The 27,556-nt window shown below is 49.0% G+C and overlaps 2 protein-coding genes across 3 annotated transcripts; one reads left to right on the top strand and one right to left on the bottom strand.

Annotated features, from left to right (window-relative positions):
* Nucleotides 1-1,549: 1,549 nt before the first annotated feature.
* On the top strand, nucleotides 1,550-19,700 carry Strc (stereocilin). Of its 2 annotated transcripts, XM_031371644.1 has the most exons (30): nucleotides 1,550-1,695; nucleotides 3,129-3,914; nucleotides 4,001-4,025; nucleotides 4,929-5,204; nucleotides 5,331-6,309; nucleotides 7,343-7,405; nucleotides 7,505-7,595; nucleotides 7,746-7,941; nucleotides 8,059-8,245; nucleotides 8,328-8,443; nucleotides 8,691-8,823; nucleotides 9,162-9,344; nucleotides 9,592-9,630; nucleotides 9,769-9,936; nucleotides 10,448-10,519; nucleotides 10,960-11,079; nucleotides 11,365-11,423; nucleotides 12,585-12,708; nucleotides 12,818-12,930; nucleotides 14,598-14,733; nucleotides 15,103-15,299; nucleotides 15,456-15,546; nucleotides 15,881-16,037; nucleotides 16,829-16,998; nucleotides 17,546-17,701; nucleotides 18,267-18,409; nucleotides 18,576-18,724; nucleotides 18,825-18,922; nucleotides 19,018-19,165; nucleotides 19,365-19,453. In XM_031371644.1, the coding sequence occupies exons 1-30, from the start codon at nucleotides 1,638-1,640 to the stop codon at nucleotides 19,451-19,453; spliced, it is 5,322 nt and encodes a 1,773-aa protein (XP_031227504.1). In that variant the 5' UTR covers nucleotides 1,550-1,637. The 2 variants fall into 2 exon arrangements, with proteins under 2 accessions (XP_031227504.1, XP_031227503.1); XM_031371643.1 differs by having other exon boundaries at nucleotides 4,929-6,309; nucleotides 7,505-7,615; nucleotides 7,775-7,941; nucleotides 10,448-10,513; nucleotides 19,365-19,700.
* LOC116090795 (creatine kinase U-type, mitochondrial) lies at nucleotides 19,691-25,840 on the bottom strand. The gene is made up of 10 exons (XM_031371661.1): nucleotides 25,752-25,840; nucleotides 24,605-24,809; nucleotides 23,810-24,008; nucleotides 23,546-23,641; nucleotides 22,630-22,851; nucleotides 22,410-22,495; nucleotides 22,188-22,311; nucleotides 20,612-20,746; nucleotides 20,310-20,435; nucleotides 19,691-19,932 (listed from the first exon to the last, which is right to left on the bottom strand). Exons 2-10 carry the CDS (start codon nucleotides 24,754-24,756, stop codon nucleotides 19,816-19,818), a joined length of 1,257 nt encoding a protein of 418 aa, XP_031227521.1. The 5' UTR covers nucleotides 24,757-24,809; nucleotides 25,752-25,840; the 3' UTR covers nucleotides 19,691-19,815.
* Between the last annotated feature and the right edge of the window lie 1,716 nt (nucleotides 25,841-27,556).

Below are 27,556 nucleotides of genomic sequence, written 5' to 3'. Positions count from 1 at the left end.
ACAGAGTGAGTTCCAGGACAGCCAGGACTACACAGAGAAACCCTGTCTCGAAAACAAAACAAACAAAAAAAAAAAGGCTAGTGAGGGAACAAGATTAGTAAGCCCCAGCCTGTCTTATCACAGGGTGCTCCTGTTCTATGCTGCTGTCTTAATTTGCTTTTCAATTGCTGATAAAACACTGACCAAAACCAACTCAAGGAGTAAAAAGGTTGGTTCCTCTTGCAGCTTCCAGTCCTCACTCAGGGGAAGAACTCGGGGCAGGAGACTGGAGGCAGGAACTGAAGCAGACCCAGGGAGGAGTGCTGCTTATTAGCTGGTTCCCCGGGGCTTTCTCAGATTAAAAGAACTACCCAGGACCACCTGCCCAGGAGGAGTACCACTCACAGAGGTCTGGGCCCTCCCATATCAATCATTAATCAAGAAGATGCCCCCAGAGATGCCACTGGACCATGGGATAGAGGCAGTTACTTAGCTGAGAGTCTTTCTTCCCAGATATGTCTAAGTTGGTGTCAAGTTGACAAAAACTAGCACAGCTCATCCTTGCTGAGGTTTAGGCAGCCACCCAGAAGTGTAGCTAAGGCAACCTCTTTCAACGCTCAGAGACAACAATATCAGTTCTCAGGGCCAAGAAGCTGCTCTCAGCAAGGATTAACTACTGTAATGTTTTGACCAGGGTTTTGACCTGCACCACCCTAGGGAACTTCAAGTCCCATGTGTCCCTATTGTCAAGAACTATAGCCACTTGACTCAACTTCTGTTGTTGTTTTGTTTTTCGAGACAGGGTTTCTCTGTGTAGCACTGGCTGTCCTGGAACTCACTCCGTAGACCTCGACGAACTCAGAAATCTGCCTGCCTCTGCCTCCCAAGTGCTGGGATTAAAGGCGTGCGCCACCACCGCTCGGCTTAAGGATTTATTCTTATGTGTATATGTGTGTTGTCTCTGTGTAAGCATGGACACATAAGTGCAGATGCCCACAAAGGCAGGAGCCATCAGATTCCCCTGGCGCTGGAGTTACAGGCAGTTCTGAACCACCCAACATGGGTGTTGGTAATCCAAAACTCAGGCCCTCCTCAAAAGCAATGTACGCTCTCAGCTGCTGAGCCATCTCCTCAGCACCAATACTGTGGGATTCTGGATAGTGCGTTTAAGGTAATAGTTCTCCTCTTCTTAAATGTTCCATCCCTTGAAACATATATCTTAATATCTTCTCTTTGCCCACAGCTGGCTGCCAGTTCATTTCTCAAATTCCTCAAATCTCCGTTGCTTCTCAAACTCCTTTTGTAACTTCTTTGTTTGATCACATTTTTCTGTAGACCCCCAGATTGTGTTTTTAGTCTGCCTACTTCTCTCTGGCTCCTAACTCGTGCTGTCTCCTTGAATAATACTCTGAGGGCCCCGAGATCCCCTGTCATTGGTCCCTCTAACAGAAGTACATCTTTCTCCCAAAGCCAGAGGATCAGGTATTCAGTGGCTCCGGTGACAAGTGTGATGTCAGGTTACAGATACTGTTTCCTGAGAGACCACACTCCAGTGTCAGAGGGATCCCAGGCCACCCACAATGCCCCGTCTTCACCTGGCTGTTCCTTCAAGGTGAGAAGCCAGAACTCACCTCTCGGACCAGTGTGCACCTGGAACTATGGCTCTGAGCCTCTGGCCCCAACTGCTGCTGCTCCTGTCACACCTGTCACAGGAAGGTGAGAACAGTGAGTAGACTTGGGGTGAAGGAGAATAACCTTTCCCCTCTTTAAAATTGTATTTGTGCCGGGCAGTGGTGGTGCATGCCTTTAATCCCAGCACTTGGGAAGCAGAGGCAGGCAGATTTCTGAGTTCGAGGCCAGCCTGGTCTACAGAGTGAGTTCCAGGACAGTCAGGGCTACACAGAGAAACTCTGTCTTGAAAAGCCAAAAAGAAAAAACAAAAACAAACAAACAAACAAACAAAAAACACTGTATTTGTGACTTGGGCGGTGGTGGCGCACACCTTTAGTCCCAGCACTTGAAAGGCAGAGGCAGGTGGATCTGTGAGTTAGTGGCCAGGCTGGTCTACGCAGCTAGTTCCAGGACAGCTGAACTGGAAAAACAAAAACAAACAAACAAAAACCTGTGTGTGTGTAACTTCCCCCTCTTTTAAAGATATATTTCTTTATTATTTTATGTATTTGAATACTCTATCTGCATGTAGATATCTGCAAGCCTGAGGAAGACATCGGATCCCATTACAGATGGTTGTGAGCCACCATGTAGTTGCTGGGAATTGAACTCAGTATTTCTGAAAGAGCGGACTCTGTTCTTAATCACTAACCCATCTCTCCAGCCCTTGTCCTCCTTTTAAAACTGGTATGTGTGTGTGTGTGTGTGTGTGTGTGTGTGTGTGTGTGTGTGTGAGAGAGAGAGAGAGAGAGACAGAGAGACAGAGAGACAGAGAGACAGAGAGACAGAGAGACAGAGAGACTGAGAGACTGACAGAGACAGAGACAGACAGAGACAGACAGAGAGAGACAAGGACAGAGACACAGAGACAGAGACACAGAGACAAAGAGAGACAGACAGGGACAGAGACAGAGACACACACAGAGAGAAACACTTCCCCTCTTTTGAAAACTGTGTGCAAACGCTGGTGAGGCACCATGGCATGCAGGTAGAGGCAAGGATTTGATCCTCTCCTCTCTCCTTCCCCCAAATGGGTTCTGGGATTTGAATTCAGGTCACCATTTGAATTTGCCAACAGATGCCTTTACCTGCTAGGCATCTCACTGACCCACCTTCCCCTTTAATGAGACAAGAGAGCACAGTAGCTGTGTATGGTGGCTGTGCCTGTTAGCCCAGCACTCTGAGGCAGAGGACTGAGATGAGCCCAGCCTAGATTACATAGAGAAACCTTGTCTCAAAGAGTATTTAAAGTAATGAATAGTGTGAGGGTTAGCCATTTAGATAAAAACTAAAGGGACTAGGAAGAGGGCAGAGATTGCTGCTATGGGTGACACTAAGGATTCAGAAAGCCCTCTAGGGCACTGAGAGGGAGGGTCTCACTCCATCTTCAGATCCCAGCGGGGGATTGTGCTCAGGGAAAAGCTCGTTTGGGCTTTAGGCCTTTCTGCTTTAGTGATCTCTTGTCTCTCTTCTTATAGTGATTTTGGCCCCTTCTGGGCCTCAGTCTTTGGATGCCGGTCTCTCCCTTCTGAAGTCATTCATCTCCACTCTGGACCAAGCTCCTCAGCGTTCCCTCAGCCAGTCACAGTTCTCCGCATTCCTGGCCAACGTTTCTTCTTCTTTCGAGCTTGGGAGGATGGGGGAGGGACCCCTGGGAGAACCCCCACCTCTCCAGCCCCCTGCACTTCGGCTCCATGATTTCCTCGTGACACTGAGAGGTAGCCCAGACTGGGAGCCAATGCTAGGGCTTCTGGGAGATGTGCTGGCACTCCTGGGACAGGAACAGACTCCCCGGGACTTTTTGGTGCACCAGGCAGGTGTACTGGGTGGACTTGTAGAGGCATTGTTGGGAGCGTTGGTTCCTGGAGGTCCCCCTTCCCCCACGAGACCCCCATGCACTCGTGACGGTCCTTCTGATTGTGTCTTGGCTGCTGACTGGTTGCCTTCTCTGATGTTGTTATTAGAGGGCACACGCTGGCAGGCCCTGGTGCAGTTGCAGCCCAGTATGGACCCAACCAATGCCACGGGTCTTGATGGGAGAGAGCCAGCTCCTCACTTTTTGCAGGGTCTGCTGGGCTTGCTCACCCCAGCAGGAGAGTTGGGCTCTGAGGAGGCTCTTTGGGGTGGTCTGCTGCGCACAGTGGGGGCCCCCCTCTATGCTGCCTTCCAGGAGGGGCTACTCCGAGTCACTCATTCTCTGCAAGATGAGGTCTTTTCTATTATGGGACAGCCAGAGCCTGATGCCAATGGGCAGTGCCAGGGAGGTGAGTGCTGCCAGGGCAAGAGCTGGGATGCAGCAGGGAAAGAAAGAGAGATGAGGCCATTTTCTTCCTTGCTCTTTCCCTCCTAGGCAACCTTCAACAGCTGCTCTTATGGTAAGTAGCAAGAGACCTCCAGTTCTGGGAAGTTGGATCTCAGCAACCTGTAGATAGTTTGCTGAAGGCATTAGTCCCCACACCTCAGGAGGAAATCAAGAGGAGGAGTGTGGATTAGTGGTTTTGGAGTGTGATGTCTGGGTTGGTGTTCAACTCCCCTTCTTCATTGTCACATGACCTTGGACACCTCACACATGCGATATATGCCTCATTTTCCCCATTTATAAAACAAAATAACTACCAGTACAGAGTTGTTGTGCGGAATACAACAAGTTGAGAAAAGTTAGGCATGTTGGCACACACCTTTAATCTCAGCGCTCTGGAGGCAGAGGCAGGAGGATCTCTGAGTTCAAGGCTGGCCTGGTCTACAGAGCAAGTTCCAGGACAGCCAGAGCTATACAGAGAAACCCTGTCTCAGAAAAGAAAAAAAAAAGAAAGAGTTGACAAAGTATAAACCACTTAGATCAATGTTGGGCATCTAGTGCTAGTATACATTAGCTTGGGGGCACAGAGGCACAACTGTACTCCTCTGTCTCAGTACAATAATGCCAGAGCACAGACAAATTTAGTTGTCCTAATAACTTCCTGATAGGAGGCAAAAAACAATGGTTGTGTGTAAGCTACCCAAAGCCAGGTGAAGAAGGAAGGAAGGAGGGTACTGGTGAGGGCTGTCCAGGCAGTCGTGTGCCTGGGCAGCATAGATTTCCCGCCTCTCCTCTGTCTTAGTACTCAGGTCAGTACTACCTTTCTTCTCTGGTAGTTTATCTTAGGAAAAAAAAAAAAAAAAAAAAAAACCTGTGCTTGCCTAAAAGCCCCTGCAAAGCTCTGAGCTAGGGTCAAAATTTTTCAACTGGAAGAAGTATGAACTGACCCGGTCCTGCCTGCTCCTCTCTATGCACCCAGGGGCATGCGGAACAACCTTTCTTGGGATGCCCGAGCACTGGGCTTTCTATCTGGATCACCACCTCCACCCCCTGCTCTCCTCCACTGCCTGAGCAGAGGTGTGCCTCTGCCCAGGGCTTCCCAGCCTGCAGCTCACATCAGCCCTCGACAGCGGCGGCGAGCCATCTCTGTGGAGGCCCTCTGTGAGAACCACTCAGGCCCAGAGCCACCCTACAGCATTTCCAACTTCTCCATCTACTTACTCTGCCATCACATCAAGCCTGCCACCCCTCGGCCCCCTCCTACCACCCCACAGCCCCCTCCTACCACCCCACAGCCCCCTCCTACCACCCCACAGCCTGTTCCTGACACTCCACCGCCTCCTCCTGCCACCCCAAGGCCACCTCCTACCACCCCACAGCTCCCTCCCAGCACTGCTGTCATCTGCCAGACAGCTGTATGGTACGCAGTCTCATGGGCACCAGGTGCCCGAGGTTGGCTCCAAGCCTGCCATGATCAGTTTCCTGATCAATTTCTGGATATGATCTGTGGCAACCTCTCATTTTCAGCTCTGTCTGGCCCCAATCGTCGTTTGGTAAAGCAGCTCTGTGCTGGCCTGCTCCCACCCCCCACTAGCTGCCCTCCAGGCCTGATCCCTGTGCCACTCACCCCAGAAATATTCTGGGGTTGTTTCCTGGAGAATGAGACACTGTGGGCTGAACGGTTGTGTGTGGAGGAGAGTCTGCAGGCTGTGCCCCCGAGAAACCAGGCTTGGGTTCAGCATGTGTGTCGGGGCCCCACCTTGGATGCCACTGATTTTCCACCCTGCCGTGTTGGACCCTGTGGGGAACGCTGCCCAGATGGGGGCAGCTTCCTGCTCATGGTCTGTGCCAATGACACTCTGTATGAAGCCTTGGTTCCCTTCTGGGCTTGGCTAGCCGGCCAATGCAGAATGAGTCGTGGAGGAAATGATACTTGCTTTCTTGAGGGCATGCTGGGTCCCTTGTTGCCCTCTATGCCACCTCTGGGACCATCCCCACTCTGCCTGGCTCCTGGTCCTTTTCTGCTTAGCATGTTATCCCAGTTGCCACGCTGCCAGTCCTCCGTGCCAGCCCTTGCCCACCCCACACGCATGCATTACCTCCTGCGCCTACTGACCTTTCTTTTGGGTCCAGGGACTGGGGGTGCTGAGACTCAGGGAATGTTAGGTCAAGCTCTGCTGCTGTCTAGCCTCCCAGACAACTGTTCATTCTGGGATGCCTTCCGCCCAGAGGGCCGGAGAAGTGTACTGAGGACAGTCGGAGAGTACCTGCAGCGAGAAGAGCCAACCCCACCAGGCTTAGAATCCACCTCCAGCCTCGGCTCTGGTATGAGCAAGATGGAGCTTCTATCCTGCTTCAGTGTGAGTGAACTGCCTCTGGAAAGGCAGAGGAAAGGGGAGGGGACTCCAGGAAATTTCTCTAATATAGAGAAGTAGTGTAGTACTCCAAGAGATTTAAGTATAACTCTAGAACTTGATGGGCTTGGGCTGCCAGCCTCAGACAGGTTATTCTGTCTTCTCATCTATAAACTGAGTGTGACAAGATGCTAACTCTTAGGGTAGTTGCGAAGACCATAAAGAATGCTCTGTGCTGTGGGCTCAACCTGGTGAACCTGGTGCACAATACACTCTTTTTTGCTTGTTTGTTTGTTTGTTTGTTTGAGACAGGGTTTCCCTGTATAGCCCTTGCTGTCCTGAAACTCACTCTGTAGACCAGGCTAGCTTCAGCAATCTGCCTGCCTCTGCCTCCCAAGTGCTGGGATTAAAGGCGTGCACCACCACTGCCCCTGGTGCACGATACATAAACATGCAAGCAATATGCTTCATCTCCTGACTCTTTCACTCTCTGTTCTGCTACAGGAAGCAAAGGGTTTTCACTCTCTCCCTATCCAGCAAGGGTTGTAGGTTGGAAAGTAAGAATAAGAGAGAAAGATTGAAGAGGAGTACAAACCAGAAGCCTGGTTAGGTTCAACTGTTGCATAAATTACTGTCATCTTGGGCGAATAATGCTTTCCTGCATTGTAGATTCTTTTCTGTATGCCAAAGGAACTTAAAATGTTACATTTCATAATTGATTCATTGAATATCTGTTATGTAAAAGGCACTTTGTGAGATTTGTTAGCTCGTGTTAGAGCCACTTTTTCAAGCCTGAAATTGAGTGAAATGGAATTTGAGTTATTGGAGTTTGGTTCAGGCCTACACGTATTTGGCACCGGAGTACAAGAGAAGATAGGACACAGTCCCAGATTTAATGGGGGCTACCTTCTGAAGAGATGCACATACCAGCTTCAGATGAAGGGCCTGAAAGCGTCCTCACAAAGTTGAGTTAAAGTGCCCGGGAAAGATTGAGGAGGATCAGAGAGACAGTTCTCTTCCTGTATTTTCTTCTCACCAGCCTGTACTGTGGGATCTACTCCAGAGAGAGAAGAGCGTTTGGGCCCTGAGGATCCTTGTGAAGGTAGCAGGTGGGGGGAGGGCACATGAGTGGCAGAGCGACTGCAGCGGCTTGAGATGGCTAGCCACCGAGGTCATAGCCACCATTGCCTCCTGTTTCTAGGCCTACCTGCGGATGCCTCCAGAAGATCTTCAGCAGCTGGTGCTTTCAGCAGAGATGGAGGAGGCACAGGGCTTCCTGACACTCATGCTTCGTTCCTGGGCTAAGCTGAAGGTGGGGCATAGAGGAAGGGGAACAAGAATATAAGAATCAAAGGGACCCAGATCCTTAGCATTCTGGGAGTTTGCTTCCATGAAAAGAGGAACCCCAAAGAGAGATAGCAGAAGATACTGAATAAGCTCAGAGGCAGCCTCCATTTCTCTGTTCCTGCAGGTTCAACCGTCTGAGGAGCAGGCCATGGGCCGCCTGACAGCCTTGCTGCTCCAGCGTTACCCACGCCTCACTTCTCAGCTCTTCATTGACATGTCACCGCTCATCCCCTTCCTGGCTGTCTCTGACCTCATGCGCTTCCCACCGTCCCTTTTGGCCAACGACAGTGTGTAAGCACTATTCCTGCCTGTCAAGCCCACCCGCCTACAGAGGTCCCCTTCAGGGAGACACAAGACTACAGCAGAGAGGATCTAAGAAAAATGTTAAGACCTGTTAACTCTCCTTAGCCTGGCTGCCATCCGGGACCACAGCGCAGGGATGAAGGCTGAACAGAAGGAGGCCCTTGCAAAGCGACTGCTGGCCCCTGAGCTGTTTGGAGAAGTGCCTGATTGGCCCCAGGAGCTGCTGTGGGCAGCCCTGCCTCTGCTTCCCCATCTTCCCCTGGAGAGCTTTCTCCAGCTCAGCCCTCACCAGGTGGGAGAATCACCGTTATTTGATAGCATCTAGTGGGGGGTCCCTGTCTCACCATTACCCCACCTCTCCTTCCCCGGCTCAGATCCAGGCCCTGGAGGATAGCTGGCCAGTAGCAGGTCTTGGGCCAGGACATGCCCGACACGTGCTTCGCAGCCTAGTAAACCAGAGCATGGAGGACGGCGAGGAGCAGGTGCGCAGGTGAGTGGCTGTGGAGTCAGTGACTGACCAGCATGGAGGTGTGTAGAAGCAGGGCTAGCTAGTATCACAGAAAGGAAGAGCAAGCGAGGAAGAAGGGGCCCTGGCAAGCTAGGGGATCTGAGAGAGAAACTGATATGTGGTGCTCACACTTCCTAGTTTAGTTTGTATGACTGCTCTATGTACCAAATAGTTGGCGCCTGGATACTTATCTGGAACCACATCAAGGCTAACCTCGTGCCTCTTTCAGGCTTGGGTCCCTCGCTTGTTTCCTGAGTCCTGAGGAGTTACAGAGTCTGGTGCCCTTGAGTGATCCAATGGGGCCCGTAGAACAGGGCCTGCTGGAATGTGCGGCCAATGGGACCCTCAGCCCAGAAGGACGGGTGAGTCCTTCAGTACAAATCTGAAAGACTCCAGACTCCCCTAGGGACAGTGTGAGTGACTTGCCCAATTGCACCAAGCTCAAGCACAGTGGTGTGGGTTCCCTGTCACCTCTATTCTTGAGTGCCTAGTCATTCTCGCCTCTTACCTCTGCTTCCTATCCCTACCCTGTTATATATATATATGTACCCTTTGTGATCTTGAACCTGTTCTACTCTTGGAACCTATGCCTGGTTCCAAGTACTAGCCCAAGCCCTGATAAATCCAGATGTGCAATTGGAAAGGCAGTCCTGGACACAGCTGTATTTTCTACCCAGTCCCAAGCCTTTCTTTGTAACAGGTGGCATATGAACTTCTGGGAGTGTTGCGTTCATCTGGAGGAGCTGTCTTAAGCCCCCGGGAGCTGAGGGTCTGGGCACCTCTCTTTCCCCAGCTGGGCCTTCGCTTCCTGCAGGAGCTCTCAGAGACCCAGCTTAGAGCCATGCTTCCTGCCCTACGGGGAGCCAGTGTCACACCTGCCCAGGTGAGCTCTTCTTAACTCTCTGAAGCCCCAGTCATGAGAACCCTATGTGGAGATGGCATCACCTTCTGTCCCTGGGTAAGCGCTGAAGGTGAAGCATATATCAACAAGGCCTGCCTCCTTCCCCTCTCTCAGCTCCAGAGGGACCCCCAGACATGTTGGTCCTTGTGGTGGCTGAGAGGGAACCAGAGACTTTAGAGGGCCTTGGCTGATGGAGCCTGAGAACTGTTCCTGTTCCATCCCATTACAGGCTGCCCTGTTGTTTGCAAGGCTCCTTCCGAGGCACGATGTAAGTAGCAGCAAGTTCTCAGACCCCAGTCCCACAGCTCCTCCCTCTCAGCTCCCCTCATGGCTACTACCCTACTTTATTTTCTTCTCTAACGTCCTGCCCCTCTTCTTCAGGCCTCTTGTCTCTCTTGTTTCTTAGCTGTCCCTGGAGGAACTCTGCTCCCTGCACCCTCTCCTGCCAGGTCTCAGTCCCCAGACCCTCCAGGCCATCCCTAAGAGAGTTCTGGTTGGTGCTTGTTCCTGCCTGGGCCCTGAACTGTCAAGGCTTTCAGCTTGCCAGATTGCAGCCCTGCTGCAGACTTTTCGGGTATGAGGACAGGGAGAAAGAGAGAAGCAGAAGATGGGTGGTTTATAGGGGGTAGACATCTTTGTTTCCAGGAAGCACACACACACACACACACACACACACACTTACACAGACCACAGACACACAACACACACATACTCACACACACACCAAACACACACACATACACTTGCACAATACACATACACATACTTACACAGACCACAGACAGACAACACATACACACATACACTTACACAGACCACAGACACACAACATATACACACACACACATACACTTACACAGACCACAGATACACAACACACACACATACTCACACACACATTCACACACACACACTTAAACACATACATACACACACTTACACAGACCACAGACATACAACACACACATACACTTACACAGACCACAGACACAAACATACACACACACCAAACACACACACACTCACATACTCACACAGACCCCAGACACACACACCACACACAAATACTGCTAATTCTTGTGCAGGTAAAAGATGGTGTTAAAAATATGGGTGCAGCAGGTGCCGGCACTACTGTGTGCATTCCTGGTCAGGTATGTGTGGGATCTCCAGACTGAGCACCTCTGGGTGGTTTCATCTGGCTCGTGTCACCTCACACACTCACTCTGCTGAGGCTCTGATAGTTCAGGCTAGCTCTGAGCCCACATAGATAGTGGCAGCATCCCAGTCTCTGATGCAGCATACTCCCATTATCTCACAATGTCAAACCCAAAGGGCTGAGGCCATCCAGGCCAACCTCCTGGGTTCTGATGAAAAGACTGAAGGTAAAAGCAGCCTAGGGGCCTTCTGCTCATCAGGTGTGTCACTAGCACAATACAGCTACAGCAGCCTGAGGGGAGGCGTGGGGACACCTAAGTACTCCTTGCTGCACTGGCAGTTGCCACTCCACCCCATCCTAGCTTTGATCCCTTTCTGCCCTTCTCTGAGGGCTAGTGCAGACCCTCTCACCCATCGCCACATTGCCCATCACTGCCTGCAGCCCACCATTTGGCCAGACTGCCTGCTTCCCCTGCTCCCATTAAAGCTGCTACAGCTGGACACTGCGGCTCTTCTGGCAAACCGAAGACTCTATCGGCAGCTGCCTTGGTCTGAGCAACAGGTAACTCTTTCTTCTGCCCTTAGAACTCACCCTCTGTCTTCTCTACTTCCTTTATTCAGCCCATACTCTCTCTCTCTCTCTGTCTCTCTCTCTGTCTCCCTCTCTCTCTCTCCCCCTTCCTCCCTACTTCTCTCCTTCCCAATCAGAAGAGAGTAAGGCTGGGGGGGGGGGGGCGCAGCGGTTGGTAGGAATCACAAAGTAGAGAAATAGGGCCCCAGGCTCCCCTCTGAGGCCTTCAGGACAGTACCTCCCCAGGGGAGCTGTTCTCTCTTTGTTTATTTATAGGCACAGTTTCTCTGGAAGAAGATGCAAGTGCCTACCAACCTGACCCTGAGGAATCTGCAGTGAGTAGCCGGGTCGGACAGTTGGTTCAGTTGAGCTTGCATTATTTCTGTTATTGCTGTTCTTTTTTTTTTTAAATATTTATTTTATTTATTTTATGTGTATGAGTACACTGTAGCTGTACAGATAGCCATGAGCCATCATGTGTGTGGCTGCTTGTTGAACTCAGAACCTCTGCCGGCCCTGTTCGCTCTACCCGCTTGCTCGCACACAACTCACTCTGGCCAGCTGGCTCCGCCATAATTAAATGTAGCTGTCTTCAGATGCACCAGAAGAGGGCGTCAGATCTCATTACGGGTGGTTGTGAGCCACCATGTGGTTGGTGGGATCCGAACTCAGGACCTTCGGAAGAGCAGTCAGTGCTCTTACCCACTGAACCATCTCGCTAGCCCCCTTTTTTTGGTTTTTCGAGACAGGGTTTTTCTGTGTCATCCTGACTGTCCTGGAACTCACTCTGTAGACCAGGCTGGACTCAAACTCAGAAATCCGCCTGCCTCTGCCTCCCAAGTGCTGGGATTAAAGGCATGTGCCACCACCGCCCGGTTCATTACTGCTGTTCTTAAGTGCTTTCTTGTTCTCCTCCTACCCTGCCACAGTGCCACAGATATCCAGTTATTGCTGTGGGACTCAGAAAACTTAGGCCCGTGTCACACCCCATTACCAAGAGTCAAGTCTCTTAGTCACTCTAAGCCTCACATTTTGCTTTTCTTTTATATAATAAGAATTAAAATAGAGTGCTAGTGAAGACTGAACAAGATTAAGGCACATAAGGTCTTTAACACATCACTTGGCCCAGTAGAAAAGTCCCAATAGACACTTGCTGTTCTTAATTTAATTCAAGGTGACTTTGGAGCCACTAGAGAAAGAAGCCCGTATCACTTTACTTACACCTACAGTAAAAGAACCAGGGGCTTTGGAACCTGAAGACGTAGCTCTAGTCTCAACTTACTTCTAGTAGACTGGTGTCAAGAATATCCTTTATGTTCTCACCGCTCAACAGTGAGGATGCTGTGGAAAGCTAATGATGTTATCTATGTACAAACATTTCACAAGCTGTTCGTGACTATCAGTGAGCATCTGTCTTTGTGCTGAGAGTGCTGATACTGAGGATCAGGCAGGCCATTACATGTGCTTTGTGCATCTTCCCACTCACATGTCCACAGGGCTCTGGGCAACCTGGCAGGAGGCATGTCCTGTGAGTTTCTTCAGCAGATCAGCTCAATGGTTGAGTTTCTTGATGTGGTACACATGCTCTACCAACTGCCCACTGGTGTTCGAGAGAGCCTGGTGAGAGGGTGACTTAGGTATTAGTGGGAGGCTTGGACCCTAGGTTCAGAACCCCCCGGGGGCCGTGCTCAGTTCAGTTTGACCCTGCTTTCTCTCCTATACCTCTTAGCGGGCCTGTATCTGGACAGAGCTACAGCGGAGGATGACAATGCCAGAGCCAGAGCTGACCACGCTGGGGCCAGAACTGAGTGAGCTTGACACAAAGCTACTCCTGGACTTGCCGTAAGTGCACGCTTGGAGATACGGGGGCCCTCGGGGCACTCACCTTGGAGTAGAAGCTCCCTGCTCGCTCCGGAAACACTCAGAAGAGGTAGCTTATCTAGTGCTTCCCTGACATTATACACAGCCCCAAACAGGACTCTTTCAAAGTCCTTTTGTGAGTCCATCTGTTCCCAAGAATGGCCCTGGTACAGGGAAGCTAATACTGTCTTGTGGCCATCAGGTATATTTAGGAAAGATCTAGGCTACATTAATGGATGTGTAGTAACTGAAATAAAGGAGGAAATAGTCTATTTATGTCTTAGAGGATTGTAATCTGATTAGAGCACTACATTTTCAGTATGTTCAGAGGACCGGGTAGGGGTGAGGGATAAAGTGTGTTTCAAAGCCCTTAGATCCCTGAGAAGGTACCCAATGGAAAGGTTATGGGCTTATTTGTAAGCGGTTCCATGGAGGCAAGGCTGGGATTAATAAGGTAAACAATCAGATCTTTCTGCACAATGTAATACAATTGAAGTAGTGAGTTACTGATCATTTATACTATTTAAATCTAAGTTGGATGGTCACATGGAAGGGATGATAGCCAATTCAAGTATGAATTGGTGTGAGAAGAGTAGGTGAGCTAAGGTCCCTCCATCCCAGACATTCTAGTTTATGAGTATCTTTTTAAAAAGGGTCTCACTGTGTTATGTAGCTCTCGCTGGCTTGGAACTCACTGGACAGACCAGGCTAGCCTCAAACTCTTGAGATCTACTTGTCTCTGACTCCAAAGTACTGGGATTAAAGGCATGTGCCACCACACTCACACTTAGGTTTTATTTCTTCATTTTTTAAAAATAATTTATTATTTTATTTGATGTGTAGGAGTATTTTGTTGCATGTACTTCTATATATCAAGTAAATACCTGATACCCACAGAGACCAGAGAGATTGTTGGATCCCTTGGAAATGGAGTTACAGATGGTTGTGAGCCATCGTGGATTGCTGGGAATCAAACATTGGTTCTCTGGAAGAGCAGCTCTTAGACACTGAGCCATCTCTCCAGCCCTGGGGTTATGTGGATCTTAGGCATGTGCTTCTTTCCTCATTTTCCCAGCTCCTTGCCATCTGAGCTACAAGTGAGAGTAGGAAAAGGCTGGATGGAGTTAAAGACTTTCTGGAGGTGTGAGGCTGGTGGAAGCAGATAATACCAGGCTTGTTGGCTTGCAAGATTTCCTGTAGGTTTCAGTACTCATACACTTGACCCTATACAGAAGACAGGTACCACTTCTGATTTCTGTTCTGCTGTTCTGTTCTGTTTTTAGAGGCCATTTAAATCTCTTTAACTATGTTGGTTCTCTAAGATAATAGCCCAGCTGAGGTAAAGGACCATGGACAAGAAAACCCAAGTTCCTCACTTGTGAGAGACTGATAGATTTGAAAAGTGTTTAATATAGGGGGCTCTTGAGTTCATCACATCAAATAGGATTGTTTCAAAAGATAGCTAGAGATAGCCACTCTCTTTGCCCTGTCCCTTCAAGCACATGGTGTGAAGTGGCTCAGGACCATTGAATGTCAGTTCTGTGTAGTCACAGGTTTAGGTCTGATATGAGGAATGTGGGACTTGATGAGCCCTTCTCAGCTTGGCTCCGATCCACTTGAGTGTCACTACTGCCAAATTTCAATAATAGGATCCAGTTGATGGACAGATTGTCCAATGATTCCATTATGTTGGTGGTGGAGCTGGTCCAAGGCGCTCCAGAGCAGCTGCTGGCACTGACTCCACTCCACCAGACAGCCTTGGCGGAACGAGCACTTAAAAACCTGGTAAGAGTCTACCCAATCAGACTCAGATCTGCTGTCTTTGGCAATCCTTGCCCTTCAAATAGTGTTCTTTCACTTCTAGGCCCAAGTCCTAGACTGCTAATCCACCCGCTGACCTTCTAGATCTGACTCTTGGTTCTTTGATTAGCCTGCTTCCTGTTTCATGTTTGTGTCCTTTGGGTTCTGCCTCTCAGTCTTTCTACCTCCTTCTGTCTGAGCTCGTTCACTATTTAAGGCAGTGAACAAGAGCAATCGCCTTCATAGGGGCCAAGTGGGAAGTAGAAGCAGAGGGAGGGTCAAGGACTTGGTATCTTGATTGAGTCTGGTACTCCAAGTCAGGTACATTCTCCAAGGCTTGATGCCCCTCTCCAGGCTCCAAAGGAGACCCCAATCTCCAAAGAAGTGCTGGAGACACTGGGCCCCTTGGTTGGATTCCTGGGAATAGAGAACATGCGGCGGATCCCTTTACCCATTCTACTGTCTCATCTCAGTCAGCTGCAGGGCTTCTGCCTAGGAGAGACATTTGCCACAGAGCTGGGACGGCTGCTGTTGCAGGAGCCTGTTCTTGGGTATGGTCCTTTGGTAACATCCTATGCCCAGGTCCTTGACCATCAGCCAAAGTGGTATCTCCTTCCACATGATTAAAGGTACCCTGGCTCCCCAGTCATGGCATGTCAAAGTCCTCATAGTTCCCTCAACTCTATGCTGTCGCTTCTGTCCCCCAGGAAACCAGAATTGTGGAGCCAGGATGAAGTAGAGCAGGCTGGACGCCTAGTATTCACTCTGTCTGCTGAGGCTATTTCCTTGATCCCCAGGGTGAGGTGAAGGAGCAAGGGGACTGAGGGATGGCTCTGGGGAGTAAGCTCCTGGGGCGGGGTTGCAAGTCTCTTGCTTTTGGCAAGACTGCTAAACAAAAGCTGGACTTGTTTATGGCTTTTGTTTTCAATTTTGTTTGTTTGTGGCAGCCACAAACGAGTGGCTCATTCTGTTGCCTGGGCTGGCTTTAAAATTCATGGCAATCCTGCTTCAGCATCTGGAGTGTTGAGATTCCAGGCATGAGCCCTCATACCCAACGGCAGGATCTGGAAATTATAGCATCTGGCCCTGACTGCCAGGTTGCCTTTCCTTCCCTCTCCTCTCTGTCCTGCAGGAGGTTTTGGGCCCAGAGACCCTGGAGAGGCTTCTGGGAAAGCAGCAGAGCTGGGAGCAGAGCAGAGTGGGACATCTGTGTGGGGAGTCACAGCTTGCCCACAAGAAAGCAGCTCTGGTAGCTGGGATTGTGCATCCAGCTGCCGAGGGTCTCCAAGGTGAAGCTCCTCAAATACTCATATGCCCATCAGGGTGTGTGAGAAAAGGTGTCAAAACAAACAGTGCAATTGGAGGCTTGGGTGTGCCACTGTTGGTAGTTGAGCTTTGCTGGCCATTTACAGGGTCCTTGGTTCTACCACAAGCAACATGGTAGGGTGGGAAGCTGGGCTCTAGGTGTGCTATGTCTCTGAGCAAGTTTCCTGAACTCTGGGGTTTGGTCATCAAGGGTTACAAGATGATAGTCAAGGTCTCTTCTAGTTGTAAGGGTCTATAATCCTGGCAGTTTATAACCCCTTAAATGTTTAAAGTCGGGTGTGGTAGTATACACACATGTCATCCAAATACTTGGGAGTGGAGGCAGGAAGATCAGGAATTCAAGGTCAGCGTTAGCTACATTGCAAATTTAAGGCCAACCTGGGCTACGTAAAATCCTGTCTCAAAACCAAACCAAAACAGCAATTTAGCTCAGAATTTTATTTTCTTGTTCCCTTTATCCTGGCAAAGTGTGAAGCTCTCTTCTGGAGAAATCCCTAAACAGGAGACCTGGGTTCTAACTCAGCTCTTCATTCAGTACCAGAGCGATCGCCTCTGTGTTCTGTTCAACACAGGATGGCCTTGTATCCAGTCACTTAGTTCAGATCCCTGCGAGCCCTTAGATTCTTGTTGTCACCATTCCTGAGCCTGTGGCGCACGCACGGCTCCGCCATCCAAAGGTTGGATGACCTATGACTATCAGTGTAGGCATAATTTAGTATCACACTGCCCCTTTGTCTTTGCCTTCCTCCTTCAGAGCCTGTACCAAACTGTGCAGACATACGGGGAACCTTCCCAGCGGCCTGGTCTGCGACACAGATCACAGAGATGGAACTCTCGGACTTTGAAGACTGCCTATCACTATTTGCGGGAGATCCAGGACTTGGTCCTGAGGAACTACGGGCAGCCATGGGCAAGGCCAAGCAGGTTAGGGATGGAGAGACTAATGGGCCATATGGATGAAAACGCAAAGAAGTTGAGTAGGTGTGATATGGGACACAAAGGTCTAGAAAATTGGGTGAGAGGTGGGGAAACAATGAGAGGTTTGGATGATGGCTAGGTGGTCAGAGGGATCACTATTGAAGGAGGGGTAAGTACAATGGGTAGAGGTGCTATTTGGATGTGTATCAAAATTGTCCGGGAAGGAGGTTCTTAAAAGGCAATTGCTGGGTCCCATGCCAGACTGACTAAGAATCTCTGGAGTTTGGTTCTGGTACCTTCACTTTAGCAGGTATTTCACGGGGTCTGGTGGGTATAAAGTTTAGAATTCATGGACTGGAGTTTGCTCTTTTTTCCCATGGAGACTCCATCCTTTCAGTAATCCCTAAATCAGAGAAACTCTCATCTTACTACAGAGGAAAGTAAGAAGATGGGGAGTGATCTGATCGGTATCCCACAGCTGAAGTCCCATTCCCAGCATTTGAAGCCTAATCCAGTGCTTTTCCCACTCACATGGTTCCTGTCTTCCTCCTAGTTGTGGGGTCCCCCCCGAGGATTCCGTCCTGAGCAGATCTTGCAGCTGGGCCGTCTCCTGATAGGTCTAGGAGAACGGGAACTGCAGGAGCTTACCCTGGTGGACTGGGGTGTGTTGAGCAGCCTGGGGCAAATAGACGGCTGGAGTTCCGTGCAGGTACCATCTTCTCTCTTCCTTGCCTTGCCCCAGACATACATCCTATAGACCCAGTCTTCTCAATTATCCAAACCCAAGGGATTTTCTCTTGCAATCCTTTCTGGCCATTCTTTCTATCTTTTCTTGGTTTGGATTTTTTGTTTTGTTTTTTTGTTTGTTTGTTAGACAAGTCTTAGGTGGCCCACCCTGGTCTTGAGCCTGTTACATAGCTGAGGATAATCCAGAGCTCCTGGTTCTGCTGCCTGTGCCTCCTAAATTCTGGGATTACAAGTGTGTCACCACAGTCAGCGTCTGCCTTTTTGTAGTACTCTATACTGTGACCTTAGGACCTGACTTATTCTCTCTGAGGTCCTGGATTCCTAGTACTCTCTACCCTCTTTTCCCATTTCTCCTTTTCCTTCTATTGTTTGAGGGCAAGGGTGTGTCCTTGATTTTCTCCATAGCTTTCGGATCTTAGGATGTTAGTAACAAGGAAATACAGTTCAGTAACCCTTTCACTCCCCTACTCATTTTTCTATCCGTTAGTTCACCACAATTTAATCTCTTTATCCTGTGCTCCCTCCAGCTCCGAGCCGTGGTCTCCAGTTTCCTAAGGCAGAGTGGTCGGCATGTGAGCCACCTGGACTTCATTTATCTGACAGCACTGGGTTACACACTCTGTGGATTGCGGCCAGAGGAGTTACAGCATATCAGCAGTTGGGAGTTTAGGTAACCTATGGAAGGTTTGGAGTGGTGGTGCTGTAGTAGAGATGGGCTCCTGAAAAGGTTGTCCCATGAAGGAAGGGAGTCCATTTGGATCTTTTCCTCCACCTTATGACCACAGCCTCTGCCACTGAAGCTATATTCTTCTCCCTTTCTTCCTATGGCTCCACAGCCAAGCAGCTCTCTTCCTGGGTAGCTTGCATCTCCCATGCTCTGAGGAACAGTTGGAAGTTTTGGCCTATCTCCTTGTGTTACCTGGTGGCTTTGGCCCAGTCAGTAACTGGGGGCCTGAGATCTTCACTGAAATTGGCACGATAGCAGGTGGGAAAGTTGGGCCCCTGCTTGTCACTAAGTGTCAGGGTTTGGTTTCCACATTGTGGATGGATTGGGATAGTTAGATGTGTTTTGCTTCCTTCACTAGCTGGCATCCCAGACCTGGCTCTTTCAGCATTACTTCGGGGACAGATCCAGGGCCTGACTCCTCTTGCCATTTCTGTTATTCCTGCCCCCAAGTTTGCAGTGAGTTTTGGTGGACTGGGGCCTAGAGTTACCACAGGGACAACATGGGCCTAACGGGATTACATGGATGTACTGATTCCTGTCCTTTCCTCTAGGTCGTCTTCAACCCCATCCAGTTATCTAGTCTCACCAGGGGTCAGGCTGTAGCTGTTACTCCTGAGCAAATGGCCTATCTGAGTCCTGAGCAGCGACGAGCAGTTGCATGGGCCCAGCACGAAGGGAAGGAGATCCCAGAGCAGCGGGGTAAGTTACCAACTGCACAGTTTGATAAGCTGTCATCTGAGCCAGAGTCCAGGTCCTAACTTGGTGCTGCCTGGCCCTCAGACTGACATAGGAGACTCTCTGGAGTAGAAGGATCTAAACACAGAGCTAATTTTGAAGCATCAAAGGCTCCTGGGGAATGGAACTGTGATTTTTCCTCCCATTCCTTGTCTCATTCTAGGTCGAAACTCAGCCTGGGGTCTCTACGACTGGTTCCAAGCTTCCTGGGCTCTGGCATTGACCATCAACTTTTTTGGCCACCTATTATGATACTGTTCCTTCAGTTGAAGGAGAAAACTTACATCATACTGAACAAATTGTAAATGGAAGTGCATTCTAATTATTCTCAGTAAGTGGATGCAGATTATGGGTAAAATTCCAATGCATTCCACCCACTTGAGAATCGTGCTCCTGGCATATACATCTCTTGCCATCACAAATAACCCCACTGTTTCTTTTCATTTCCTACTTCTTCCTCACCACACCAACAGAAACAACACAGAAAGCTGCAACATAATGTGGAGTCTTTACTAGGACAGGGAGCGAGAGGCAGGTCCAGGGCAAGTGGGATGGGACACTGTTAAATATGCAGAAGTTCCGGAGATCTTGATTCATCTGCTGGGGATGGGGTGTTAATGTTTGCCATGGACAAGAGGTGGAGGGATTCGAATATCCTGTCCTCTCTCCAGACGCCGTTCACAGTCAATCAAATAGTTCACCCCATCGATGACCAGCTGCACCAGCTCCACCTGCAGAACACTAGTCCTTGACCTCTGCTTCCCACAATTTACCTGAGCTTCTCTCTCTCTCTCTCTCTCTCTCTCTCTCTCTCTCTCTCTCTCTCTCTTTTTCTCTCTCTCTCTCTCTTTTTCCTTCAGTTTTTGAGACAGAATCTCACTATGTAGCCTTGGCTGGCCTGGGATTCATAGAGATCTCTCTTAATGGTATTAAAAGCACACACCACCTTGCTTGACCTGAGTTTCCTTAGCACTGATCTTCCATCTCTGAAAACTCATTTTCTCTTCCCTCCCCTACTCAACCTGATCATTGCTTGAGATTCTATTACATTCCTGAGGCTCACTCACTGTCTTATCTCAACCTCTCATCCTAATTCATAAGACCTCACCTCTGACTTGCCAAGTCGATCCAAATTAGAGATGTCAAAGACACTGCCTGTGGCAGCAGTGTCCACTCCTCCAGTTCCACGCTTTTGGAGTCTTAAGTTCTCCAGGATCTTTGGGAAGCGGCTATCCTAGATGCAAGATAAAGACCAGGGGTATGTCAATAGAGGCAGAGACCGCTCCTACCTTGCCTTTGGCCCACTAGCCCTAAACCCATATGACCTGGCTCCTTTCAGAGTGCCTCCCCCACCCCCTTCCAAACCGCCCTTCTCACTTACACCTCCCTCTAGCCCCACATATTCTTTACTTTGCTTAGCAGTGGCAGTTTGATGTGTACTCCTGCCCGAAGTCCAGTGCCCAGGTTAGATGGACAGGTCAAGATGTATCCTAAACGCTCATTCCACATGAACTCCCAGCCTCGTTCCTGGATCAGCTTCTCCACCTGTGTCAACAGAGGTTCTGTTGTGAAAACCAGGGATGGATGTATCCCTCTTAGTTAGCCCCACAGACAGTCTAGAACTATGTCTACAATGAGAAACTTGAAGATCAATGAATGACACGCTCTTAGTTGTTAAAACTTATTGCCATCATATGTGGAAGGACACTTTGATGTTGCAGTATATGCATACTGATAAGATTGTGGCAGAGAGATTGTTTGTGGAAGAAGCTTGAGGGAATGACACATTGAGGGTGACATGGGAAATGAATAGAAGTGGTAAACAGGACAGGGAGTTCTCATGCATCAATTATATCTTTGACAAAGAGCAAAGGGTCCCTTTGGACAGAAACGAGATGATAAAGCAGGAGAGCCTACCCTTAGCTATAAAAGGGAGTAATAGAGCAGGGAGACATGAGAAGATACAGCAGAGAAGCCAGATTCACAGGTATGTGTGAGAAGAGGGAAACTTCAAGAGGTGTCTCTGCTTTCCTGACCACCATAATGACTATTAGGCTGGAAGAGGGGCCTGCCAGAGCAATAGACACAAAGACTACTACCTAAAGATGATGGTCTCTATAACTCAGAAGGAATCGCAAGCATGGGGACTTTTACATGCTGCAGCTAACCCTTATTATAGAACAATTCCTTTGCCCACATTATTTCATTTAGTCCTCAACTTTAAAGATAGATAGACCAAGTCATATAATAAAGAGTGTTTCTCTATGCACTCATAGAACATTATCCATTCCTTGCCGAAAATAGTATAAGCTTCCTGGCTAGAATCTAAAAGGGAAGCACTCTTTCTTTACAAGTCCCAAAATAAAACTGTAGAAACAAGAAAATACATTAAGGATTAGATCTATGGCAGTTTCTACCACAGAATAAATGAGACCCAGTCCATATAAGCCTGCCTAGTCACCTCTTATCCAGAACCACGAATTCTAGAACTTAAGCCAGTTCAGCCTCCACCTTCCCTAGTCTCTCTAGCACTTTCTGCTTAAAGCCTAGATACAATGCTAGATAGAATCCAGAGTAAAGGTTCACCTTGGCTCAGGACTGGGTGAAGTATCATGAATATACCAATCTCTCCCACCCTACATCAGTCCAGGCTCAAACGTTCTTAACTGCACACCCCACCTCACACCACCCTCCCTGGCACTGGCTTGCCATATCATTGGTTTCTTCTTTGCATTACTTGGCAAAGAATATGCTTTATTTCCTTCCTTAGGTTACTGACACTCTTTCTATTTTTAGAGTAACTGTATCCCTTGGTTTTCCAAGGATGGCCCTGGTTTGTAACTATTATTCTAGCATGATAACGACCCTTTCTACTAACAGAAATACCCTGGATTGACTGACAAGTGATATAGCCAAATCTAGTTATGCTGCTCTATAGTTTTTCTCATTCCCTCCCACCCAGCTCCCCGGTACACCCTTCTCCAACCTCTTTGAGGCCCCGGCAGAATCTTTCAAACACTCTCTTCATGTTGCCACCTTTCTCCATAGAGATGACCCGTGTGTGATCCTCCTCATTCACCCAGATCAAGAAACTCTTCTCATTGTTGTGCCTGAGGGCAGGATAGGTAGAGTGATCAACCAGTAAGACAAGCACTGGGGTAGATGGAGAGCAAACTGTGCCCATACAAGGGAATCTTTGGCCCCATACCAGATTCCTCGAGCATCTGGCCAGTCTCGAGCCATTCCTGCTGCAGTCAGCAATGGGGACACAGGTTTATCAAACAGAAAATGGTCCTGAGGAGGATAAAGGGATCAGGTCTAAGAATTCTCACAGTACCATCCGGGCCATCTATCTTTTCTGGCCCAGCCACTCCTCTACCTCTTTTCCATCTGCTCCCACAACTCCGTTCCCCGTCAAGGACCCTCACATCAATAAGCTGTTGCTGTTCGGCCTCTGTCATCTCACTGAGCCTATAGTACCGTCCAGCCAGGTCACCCTTCAGGCCACTCAGTGCGTCCACCACAACACGTTCTACCTCACGTCGCTCTGCCCGTGTGCAGGCTGGAGGGAGACTGAGTCCCCTGATACTTCGGCCAGTTCTGACTCTTGAAGACAATACATACCTCTCATCAAAGTAGCCAGAACGGATCTGAGGAATAAGAGAAATGACTATAAATCATAGAAACACAGCAGGTGGGAGCTCTTAGGGATTATAAAGCAGGCCCTAGAAGGAAGGACATATTGGACAGGCATGCTAACTGAAGGCCATTGTGGTCATTTTCTCCAAACTTCTCATTTTGGGTACAGCCTTTTGTTGTTGTTGTTGTTTTTTGTTTTTGTTTTTGTTTTTTGAGACAGGGTTTCTCTGTATAGCCCTGGCTCTGTAGCCTTGGTCTACAGAGAACTTACTCTGTAGACTAAGCTGGCCTCGAACTCAGAAATCCGCCTGCCTCTGCTTCCTAAGTGCTAGGATTAAAGGGGTATACCACCACTGCCCAGCAGGTGCAGCCTTTTTGTATGTGTGGAGGGAGGAGTGTCTCTCCTGAGCCTTCTGAGAGCTGAGATTACAGACGCGATCCACCACACCCAGCCAGGACATAGTCACTTCTTCAAAATTCTTTCACCATTTTGTACTTTGATCAGATTCTCCTCAACTCCATTATCCTGACTCTTATCCCATATGCCTTCCTATCTGCTATTCTTTCATGATATGCAATTCTTCTTCTTATCATTATTGAAAGCTCAGCAGTCTAATCATGAGTCAGGAAACAAGGTGTAATGACTGGAGACACGGGACATTGTGCACAAGGCTGCACATGTCGGAAGTGTCACATTTGGCTCACTTTACTGGCATCAAGGTCGGTGGTGTGCTTCATCGTTCTGGGGTCATATCCATTATGCCGCTCTTGGATCACAGGGTCAAACAGTTCAGCAAATACCTGAAATGGAGTTAAGAGGAAGAGGCAGTTATAAAGAAGAAATCCTTCCTACACTTCTGTTGTAGATTGATATCAGAATATTTAAGTATAGACGATCCAGAGTCTTGAGGGAACAGACATGAGGGATCTTTAGGAGGAAGGAACTGGGATTTCTGAGGGGCCCCCTACCTCATAGGTCTCCTCATCTCCAGCCACCATGCCCACAGTCTTGATGAAGGGGTGGCCAGGGTTGTCCACTCCAGTCTGGATGCACTGATCTAGTGTCCAACCAGTGGGTGTGGTCTTGCCGCAGAGCCGTGCATAGACTGCTGGGGTCAGGTGACTGGCCATGCAGTTGTTGTGCTTTCGGAGGTCTGGGTACTCAGCGCTGGGAAGGGGGTACCCAGTAACCATGGAGGGAGGGCACAGGAGACTAGACCTACTGATATCAGCTGGGAGCTGTCCAGTGAGCCATGTCTGGCTTTGGAAGGAGGGGGAATTAGAGGCAGGCTAAATCTTGATAATCTCTTTAGGGATTTCCAGGGTCTTTTCTTTCCTAACAGTTCTAACACCTCAATTCCCCGATATCTACACAGTTCCTTTTCCCTAGTGAGCACAACATTAGAGATGGGGGAGGGGAGAGGCTCAGGGGAATTCATTAGAACAAGGAGAATAGGTCAAGATAAGAAAAAAACAAAAGGTAGTTTCCAGTCATCCAAAAATGATTTGGGCAGTGGGCGAACCTAGAATTTGCAAAGCTAAAGCTGGCCTGGAAGCAGTGACGTCGGGTGACACGTCCTTAGACATGTTCTTCTCTTAGGGATTTGGCCCTACTCTTCCTTCATGGCTGGGATCTCCAAACTGTACAGAAATCCATCTTTGAGGCCCTGCCTTTTGCTCGGGCCATCCTCTCTACCCGTTCGGTTCCCATCACTACCACTACCACCCCCACCCCCCAACCTCGTGCATCCCAGGCTCTAATACCTCGGGGGATACAGTCTCCTCCGATCACCGGTGGCGGCTCCTACAGATTCCGGGCGGAGCAGAATCCCGGCGGTGAGAGACCCAGCTCCAGCCAAAGCCAAGAGCTTGAGTCCGGGGCGGGCAGACAGCAGACGGGAGAAGGGACCAGCCATGGCTTGGGGATGCGGCTACGGGATTCGGAGCAGGATCTGGCGCAAGTCAAGAACTAGGAGGAAGGATGCAACCGGGTAGAGAGAGGACGGAGCTGGGTCGGAGACTGGAGCCAAAATAGGGGTCACGATGAAGGCTGAAGCTGAAGTGGCAGCCGGTGCCTACCAGGCTGCAGGAGAAGAAGCGCAGCAAGCAAGCTGCCAGCCAGAGCAGAGGGAGGCCCCAGCCGCAGTCTCCAGGGGTGGGGCTCACTCAGGCTCCGCCTTCCGGCCTGCCACCGCGCTAGGTGTGCGGGGGTGGGGTTGGGTAGCACTAGCCAGGTAATTAGGAAGACCCGAGATTCACTCCCCGAGGCTGGGGACAGACGCCCACCAAGGATGAAGGTGGTCAGATTTCAGCACTAAGGAGAGGACAGCACCACGGGGACTCCCGAACCTGAACCCCCACTTCTCTCATGCCCACTCTGTTTAAATCTGAAACCCAATCCGACTATTTTCTGGGTTTTGGGGGGTGGGGGTGGGGAGGTTGACATTGCCCAGCCTCTTTTCTGAATTCTATCTGCACGTCATCTCTCCATTTTCCCCAGGAGAGGCAGCCGCAGGAAAACCACAGAATAAACAGATACAAGAGGAAGACTGAGAGAGCTCAGGGGAAAGACACCGCAGCCTCAAGGTCACCTTTCCCTAAGAACCAGGAAGAGCACCGGGGAACTCCCTGCTACACCTACACTTTCCTAATAAGGCTGAGAAAGGATTCCTTAAGAATCAGAAAGCTATCGGCTCTTATCCCCGACTATTCTGTCTCCCAAACTCACTGCCCCCAATTCTTCAGCTTGGCTATTTCCTCTCATTGGGGCCCTAATTTTGTTTTTGGTTTTTTTTTTTTTTGTCCTCTAACCCCTGCTTCACCGTTGATCTTTTATTTCTCTTCCTCTTTTCCAGGCTTAAATCTGTTTGCTGTTCGAAGGACTCTTTCTGAGTAGTGTCTGAAAGCCTACCTGTTGATTGCTCTGGGTGTGGGGCTGGGGTTGGGCAGGGAATGGTGAGTCTCTTCTTCCTTCTCTTCCTTCTCTGCAGCTGGCAGTCCCTGGAATGGAGGGGAATATAAAGAGAGGAGGAGGGTGTGGTGAGATGACTGGGTGTGGAATGGAACAGGCAGGCACAGGTCTCCCGAACCACATGTGCTTCCTCTCTTGGCTCACTAAGGCAGTTTAATCTGGAGTGTGAAGACTAGTAGTATCCAAGGGCATAAGGTCATGCGGAGTCTCTGCCTTCTTCCTGGTCCTCTCTCTTTTGTGAAGTGCGCATTCAGACTCAAGAGGGTTTCTTTCCACAGCTACAAGTGGGACTAGGTGCAACTTGACTTTTATTAATGTGGGGAGGGGAATGAAAGCTGGAGCTGAGATAGAGGCCTGAGGCTTTGGTGTGGAGGGCCAGCTAAGGCAAAGCAGACATATTGCCATTAATACGCCTACCTTTAGTTTCCTGATGTTCCAGAAGACTGTCAGATATTTGCAAATCATAAGAGAGTATTTGGGAAAAAGAATTACCCTTCATAATCCCTACTGACCCAACTAACATACATTCCTTTATTTCTCTCAAGCTCCCACCCCCTAGATCTCCTTTCTGACCTGAGTATCCCTAGAAAGAATCCATTTCATTTTTGGCTCCATTACTTCAGTCCCTTCTCTTGATAAAATAACAATTCTCAGAGAATAGAGATTTGCTGGTGGAGCTTTCTTACTTTTGGAGAGGAAAAAAATATGTTACCTATGCTGTGGGTGTTCATTATCCAGGTTAAGGAGTAGTTATGAGTAAGTAAATATAATTACTTGGGATGGTGTATATTTACGCAGATAAAAGGAGGAGATAGTCTTCTAGAGCAATTGGGCTGTTATTTGACTGAGAAGGTGTTCAGGAGCTAGGGGGTGGGAAGGGAGACTAACAGAAGGAGAAGAAAAGGCAGTCAGGATATAGAGAAGTCATTCAAGTTTGGAAAATGCCTTCCTATGTGAAAATAATAGCTCTTCTGAGAGCACAAATTCATCTATTTGTGCACTTTTAAAATTCCTTGTGAGGCTCGGGGTATTTCTGTGGGATCGTTGGAAAAGTTTTAGACTTGGGAGCTGCTGTGATTGTTTGCTCCCACGGTTGGAGTGGTAGAGAAGGAATGAGTCTGAGCACTAGCATTGATCATTTGTAGATTCTGCTCTTAGAACCAACTCTATCAATTCAGGAGGCCTGGGTAGGAGGGGTCAGTAAGATAAGGACAAATGGGGACACTCAAATGAAGATCCAAGGACAACAGTAACATACACACAAATAACGCTTTCATATGATCAACATCTGATCTTTTTAGATAAGAAATGTCCTTTATAGACTCACTTATTAGGGCTTGGTTAATTACCAGCTTTTGCAAAGTGGTTGGTTCAGAGCCCTCAGAAGGGCTCTACTCTAATTAATGGATTTATCCCTTGATGAGTTCATTATGTGATAATATTATTGGGACATGCTGAAAAGGAGGATGTGAGGCCTAGTTGGAGAAAGTGAGTCCCTGTGAGCACACCTTGGACAATACATCTTGCCCTTTGCCCCTTCCTCGCTGCTTGCTGTCAGCCAACAAGCACATGGCTTTTACCCTCATGGTCCACTCGATGGAGCTAAGAACCAAAACTCCTGAAACCCTGAGCCAAAATAAATCTCTTTCCCCATAAAGTTCTCAAGTACTTTATCACAAGCAGCAACACTGTGTATATTAGGTATTTAGTTCTACGCTTACAAATAAGCTTAGTGGGGCCGGTGA

Source organism: Mastomys coucha, unplaced genomic scaffold (assembly GCF_008632895.1).
Source record: "Mastomys coucha isolate ucsf_1 unplaced genomic scaffold, UCSF_Mcou_1 pScaffold15, whole genome shotgun sequence".
In the NCBI taxonomy this organism is placed as follows: Eukaryota; Metazoa; Chordata; class Mammalia; order Rodentia; family Muridae; genus Mastomys; species Mastomys coucha.
This window is presented reverse-complemented; position numbering and strand designations above follow the sequence as displayed.